The 6,682-nt window shown below is 43.3% G+C and overlaps 1 protein-coding gene across 1 annotated transcript; it reads right to left on the minus strand.

Moving 5' to 3' along the window:
- Nucleotides 1–1,408: 1,408 nt before the first annotated feature.
- Nucleotides 1,409–6,388, minus strand: RPS4X (ribosomal protein S4 X-linked). Its single transcript, XM_084258771.1, has 6 exons — nt 6,347–6,388; nt 5,742–5,922; nt 5,145–5,242; nt 3,994–4,165; nt 3,188–3,345; nt 1,409–2,496 (listed from the first exon to the last, which is right to left on the minus strand). Exons 1-6 carry the CDS (start codon nt 6,371–6,373, stop codon nt 2,395–2,397), a joined length of 738 nt encoding a protein of 245 aa, XP_084114897.1. The 5' UTR covers nt 6,374–6,388; the 3' UTR covers nt 1,409–2,394.
- Nucleotides 6,389–6,682: the final 294 nt, after the last annotated feature.

The following is a 6,682-nucleotide window of genomic DNA, read 5'->3' on the forward strand; positions in this document are numbered from 1 at the left end:
GCTAGTTTGACAAATACAGTTGACCCCGGGCCCCGGGCCTGGGTTTTAACTGCACAGGTCCACTTCTAAGTGGATTGCCTTATAAGCAGGTGATAGCTATAGTTTTTAAATATACCATAAATGTACTTTCTTTCATGATTTTCTTACTAACATTTTTTTCCTCTAGCTTACTTTATTGTAACACATGTAACATATAAAATACGTTTCAGCCAACAGTAGGTTAATAGTTAAGCTCAAGGATAACTCTAAATTAAGAAAACAAATTTAAAAAGTCATTAAAAAGAATTTTCATGGTGCAAGGAAGCTGTAGCCAAATTCACATTCCCCAATTGTGCAAGATAACCAGCCAATAAGCATCTAGGAAGCCACTGCGAGAGTGGAAAGCATCAGCTTGGAGGTTGTCAGTCATTCTCCATACTTGCTTTGGTCCCTTAATAAAATTCATGTAATTTCCGCCATTTACTGAGACTAAGAACAAACTTAGAAGTGCAGCCATAAGCACAGCAATTGTTAGCAGCAAGTCAATGCATAAGCATTCAGGGAACCTCTGGCCCTTCAGGGTCTCTACCTTCCCCGGCCGGTACCACAGGATTCTGACCCAGCCCCTCATCAGAAGGGCCTAGCTAGATGAGCTCCGGTCTCTTGGGACTAACACCATGTTCAAGTAACAGGTCTTTTCAACACCTCTTCCAGATTTTGTTGGACCCAGTTCCTGCAGAAATTCCCTTGGCTCAATGAATCAGAGGTTCTGAGGACCCAGCCAATCTTGCTTTGGAGTCTGTAACAGGGTAGGCAGAGCTCAGGAGACCCCTGGTTATTGGCCAGTTTGGGGGCGAGACCAGTACTTTACAGTTCTAGACTCCCAGCCCAGGTGGAGAAACTGCCATCCTGTTCCCCCTCCACTGGATCACAGAGGTAACCATTTGACATGCTCAGTTAAATATGCAAACTGACTTTATATGGCTATTGAAACAAGTTTCCCCTGAAAAACCTGTTGAGGCAGGATATTTAAATCTGTACAGTCTACAAGTGAAAATGATAAATGGTGAGACACAGCAGAAATCTAGAAGGCAGTGTTTAACAGAACAATTTTGCTTCCCATGGGGCGTTTGAAAACATCTGTACTAACTTTTGTTTACCACAATTACAGGTGTACTACACAAGCATAACCAGGGATACTGTTCGACATCCCACAATATACAGAACAGTTATAAGTTATCTGGCCCAACAGGCGAGAAGCTCTGCTAAAGGAATTAAAGGTAATTTTTAGGTAAGACACTGGTATCAGAATGAGAGCTGAGGGGCCTCCCTGGTGGCGCAAGGAGTTAGGCACCGCACTGTGGGGCAATCCGCAGCCTCTGCAGCACGAGTTCTATCCCCGGCTGGCCAGGGAGAAACCCACATGGCGAAGCAGGCCTCTCCTGTCTTGCCCGCTGCTCCCCTCAGCAGTGTATTTCGGTCAGCCTGCCTGTTCTGTTCCCTACTTTGTCTCTGGTGAATCCTCTCACCCTCTGGCCTGTGCCCCGGCTCTTGTATGTATAGATAAATAAATCTTAAAAAAAAAAAAAAAAAAAGAATGAGAGCTGATCGAGAAGCTTGACACAAGGCTGGGCAATTGATACTCAGAAGAGACCCAGGACTTGAAACGAGGACCAGGTATTAAATAGCTGGCCCCTTGAGGTAGGAGCACCTCTTGAAATTGGCTACCAAGTATGACATGACCCTATACATTAGGGGAAATGTGATTCTCAACACGATGGTTTCACAGTCCTGAGTTATTTTAGCAGCAGCTGGAGAAAATCTAAGTCCAAGTAAATTAACTGCTTTGCAACATCAAGAGCCCATTTATTAAAGGGCCATCCATGTTGGCAGCTGGGGATTTTTACCCTGCATCAGGGCACAGGAGTAGGAAGTACACACAGGTTTGTGGATGAGCTAGTGCAATTTAGACCAGAACATGGAAAGTATTTATTAAAAAAAAAAAAAAGGCAAGAGGACTTAACAGGGCAGAAGGTCCTGACCAGGTAGATGAGTTCTTAGTCAAGTCAAGGATCCCAACACTGGGCTTTCCTGGCCCTTTCCCTAAGGGACGAGTTGTTTTTCCCTCCTACACCACCCATGTCCAGCCCTAACTCTGGAAAAATGTACTATGGTGGTGGGTTATTGGAACTCTGTGGTGTTGGTAAAGAGGTGTGAACCTATAATTCCTAAAACATGCTGTAAACCAACATTGCCTAAAAACAAAAACAAAAAAACCTTGGGAAGATCAACATCACAGAATGCCTAAACCTGCCTGATTTTCCATGTTACAAAATAGCTAAAAACTGTAAATTAAATCATGCCGTATCATCTTTATTTAAGCATCAAGACTCTTCCATCCACCTAGTAAACATTTCACCCACTGCTCTGTTTGGCTGCCAATCTCTTGTCTCTTTCTTCAGCAATGGTGAGGCGGATACCTTTTCCTCGGGGAAGAGAAATCCATGGTTTGTTGCCCTGGAGGAGAAAACGAGAATCAAAACCATGCCACAAACCAAGGCCATCTGTCACCTCATTGAAAGAACTGAATCTGTTTGTGAAAGTAGTCAGTATCAGGCCGCCTAAGACACTCGCATGATGGTCTGTCAGAAATACCCACTGCTGGGCCTCCCCTGGTGGCGCAAGCGGTTGAGCGCGGCGCTGTGAAGCTGTCTGCAGCACCCGTTCGATCCCAGCCGGCTGGGGAGGGTCCCACATGGCGCAGCAGACCTCTCCTGTCATGCCCACTGCTCCCCTCAGCAGTGTATTTCATCAGTCTGTCTGTTCTGTTCCCTGCTCTGTCTCTGGTGAATCCTCTCACCCTCCCGCGCATCTGGTCTGTACCGTGGTTCTTGTATAAATAAATAAATCTTAAAAAAAAAAAAAAACACCCCACTGCTTGGGCTTCTGGGGCCATTCTTTAAACTTGCTGAGTAAAAGCTGATCATTAATTTATCCCACCTAGCACAAATAACTGAAGCACTTAATGCATATTTGTTCCACTGCTGGCACTTTTTTTTTAACCAACCAAAGCTATCAGGTCCCCTCCCTGCGGATTCTGTAGTACTTGAAAAAGCCCCAACCCAGTGCTATATAAGCCTACCTCAGAAGAGACTTTACATTAGGTTAAGAGCCAGTCAGGAGCCAGAGAAAAGGAAAACATACTTACTTTGCCAATAACAAAAATGTTGGAAAGGCGAGTGGCAAAACTGTTGCCATTAGCATCTTTTACATGAACTACATCAAAAGAACCAGGATGTCTCTCTCTGTTGGTTATCACACCAATTCTTCCCAAGTTAGCACCTCCGGTTACCATGCACAGGTTACCTAAATGGGAAGGAACAATGTGCTCAGAGCAAGATAGCTTGGACTTGCCCTCTTCTCCTGCACACCTAATAAATGCAAACCACCTCATCCATCCTGCCAGATTCTTACCATGTCTTGCCTAGACTGCTGCTGTTCCAAAGCATAATGCCGCTGCTGTTGCTACACCCTGAGAATGGTTATCTACACTAACGAGTGCCTTATTACAATTAGGCTGTCCACTTTTTGGTCAGGCTTTCCCACACTGCCCCCTGCACCCCACCATTTCTGCTGACAGGGATCTTCTGAGTTATCTAGAGCAGATCTGAGAATTTGGAAGTAAAAGTAATTTTTGGCTGGGCATTGGAGCATATGTATTCCCCAGTTACTGTCTTCCCAATCACAAAATATTCTTTTCTCCAACCCTACTGCTAACACAAAGCCTCACTAAAGGAGCCACCACATCCTTACTATAGTCCTAAAAACTTAAGCGTTGCTGCTGTCCCCTGCCCCCGCAACCCTTTATTACATCAACAAGACATGTAGCTTTGTACCCAGGCTCATGCAACTCACACCCGATGAAATTTACATTAAAAAACACACAAGACCACAAAAAAAATTAGTGCCTTAAGCCCAGGCTCACGAGGATGCCTCGGGAACAGAGGTTCTTACCAGTGTCAAACTTGATGAAATCTGTAATCTTGCCAGTTTCCAAATCAATCTGAATGGTGTCATTCACCTTGATGAGGGGATCAGGATAGCGGATGGTACGAGCATCATGGGTGACAAGATGAGGAATTCCTTTGGTGCCCACAAATATTTTTCTCACTTTACACAACTTGTACTAGTAAGAAACATAAAAGAGTTAGCCACATTTAGTCTAGCTCACATGTACAATATCTCAGAACTGTAGAATGGTATCTGACTTTTCTCCCTAAATCTTCCTTGCAGTCTCTTCAGGCCAGTTTTCCTATTCTTTATTTCCTTGTAGTACTGTCTCACTCCCATGTTAAAGCTTAAGGCACTGAAGGCCCCATAATTTCTAATTCTCCAACAAGGAAACCCCTGCTGGGTTTGCTGGTCACAAGTTAAAGTTCTCCAGCCAATGCAAATCACCCTCCTTTTCCTAAGCTGTTTCAGCTCCCTGAATTCTAACTTACCCTTCCTCTCTTCTAAGAAGTGTCTCTTAATGGCTCCTTCCATGCCACAGCGAGCTTTTTCTCATAAGTTGCCAATTGCATTACCAGTTCATCTAATCAACAAATACTTCAAATGGTTTCAATTTTGGATTTTCACTGACATCCTTAAAGTAAATCAAATCACCTTGTGACACTGGACATGCCCTCCAGTCTACTGATAACACAGCAGCCAAGGAAATTAGGAGCTGAAACACCCAGATTGAATTATCCTTCATTTATAGCCAACTCAAGCCTTAAACTTTTGTGTAAAACCATCACAACAAACTGAATTAAACAATCAATGTCTATAATCTTTCTTTTTGAGCTATCTAAACGAGTGCCCCAAGGAATATCAGTTTCCTCTATTAACATTTCTCCCCTCCCAGACTAAAGCTGGACTCCACAGGTCAAAGGGCCAACTGGGGTTGGATTAGATATTTGTTTTCTGGCCCCCTTAGAACATTCACACTGAGTACTCATAAATGTTGCCCCAAATCCCTCTCCTAGCCTCCAAAAGATAAAACCACAGAATTGCACAAATATTATCTCACAAAATTGCTAACTATTTCCAAATGTAAGGTTATAAGTAATCAAAATACCTACCACATGTAGTTGATCCAAGACTCAAGTTGGCTTGCAACTCACCTTTGCCTCCTCGGGTGTAATGCGATGAACAGCAAAACGACCCTTAGTATCATAGATCAGTCGGAAATTCTCTCCAGTTTTGTCAATGCTGATGACATCTAGTGTGAAATAGTAAATAAAGATTACTACACTATTAGTCCACGCTGAGTAACCACACCTTTATAATTATGGGAGAGAAAAAAAACCCAAACAAATCCATGAGCTTTCCATTTCCAATACCAACAGGATTCCCAAGATGAATGCCGAGCAGCTAATCATTAAATGTTTCCATGTGAAGAGGTGTGAACCTGTACTCCTAAACATAGTTAACTGTTACACCTCAAAAAAAGAACAAAACCAACTCAGCACACACAAAAAGTAAAATTTAAGGCCTCGTTTTTATGGCTCCATGTAAAATTTAAAGTGCAATGAAATTTGGCTTTGAAAAAGGACTTGATATTTTGCAATCTTACAATATGTAAAAGTAAAAAACAGAAGGGGGGCAAGGCCATATTTTATTTCTGAGACTGAAAAAAGTCCACTACCATTCACAACCGACCCTTTGGACAGGGACAATCAAAAGGAGACACCATCAAGTGTCCACCACTAACCACTTACCCATAAAACCAGCAGGGTAGGTTATATCAGTGCGGACCTTGCCATCTATCTTAATGAACCGCTGCATACAGATCTTCTTCACCTCATCTCCTGTGAGAGCATACTTAAGCCTGTTCCTTAGGAAAATGATTAGAGGAAGACATTCTCTCAGCTTGTGGGGACCGGTGGATGGACGAGGAGCCTGCAAAATAATTACCACACTGTTGTTCACCGACCCACTCAAATCTACGCTCCTTTGACTAGACTGTCCATTGCCCAGCCTAAGTTCAAAGTTTACAGAACCGTTCCAGACCTTACATTTTTATAAAGCACCCCCCCCTTCAGGGGACCAGACATATTAAGAACATCTGATTTCTTAATCTATGTAAATGTGCTACATGGAAGTGAGGCAGAAAAATAAGAGCTAGGAAGCAACTAGATGGCCAAGGATCTTCAAGAAGAGGAAGTCAAGAATATTCTTGCCCTGCCTGTGCCATTAAATGACTAAGTAAGAGAAAAATTTACGGGTACAGTAGTCGGGGCTGCCTGACACAGAGCATCCCGTATATGTCAATTAAAGCTCAAACTGTGGGGGGAGAAGAGGAAGTGTCCCTTAAGATACTCACAAACACCCCGGTCAGTTTATCCAGCATCCAATGCTTTGGAGCCGCCACTCGCTTCAGATGCTTCTTGGGACCACGAGCCTGGAGTGTTCAAATGCAATGCTGTTAAAAAGCCTCAGGTTTCAAGCCTCACATTTCACACAAAATGCAATTCACCTCTTGAAAGAGCCACGTAAGTTTCTACTTCAGCAAAACGTGGACAACGTCAGCCATACAGCCCTGCTCATGGAGCCACAAACTCATACCTAGTCACTTAGCAAATACTCAGGTGCAGAAGACTTGATTACCACCTTTGAGATCTTACATATCCAGTTATTGCTTACAAGTCTGTGTCCTTCT

Source organism: Talpa europaea (assembly GCF_964194135.1).
Source record: "Talpa europaea genome assembly, chromosome: X".
NCBI lineage: Eukaryota > Metazoa > Chordata > Mammalia > Eulipotyphla > Talpidae > Talpa > Talpa europaea.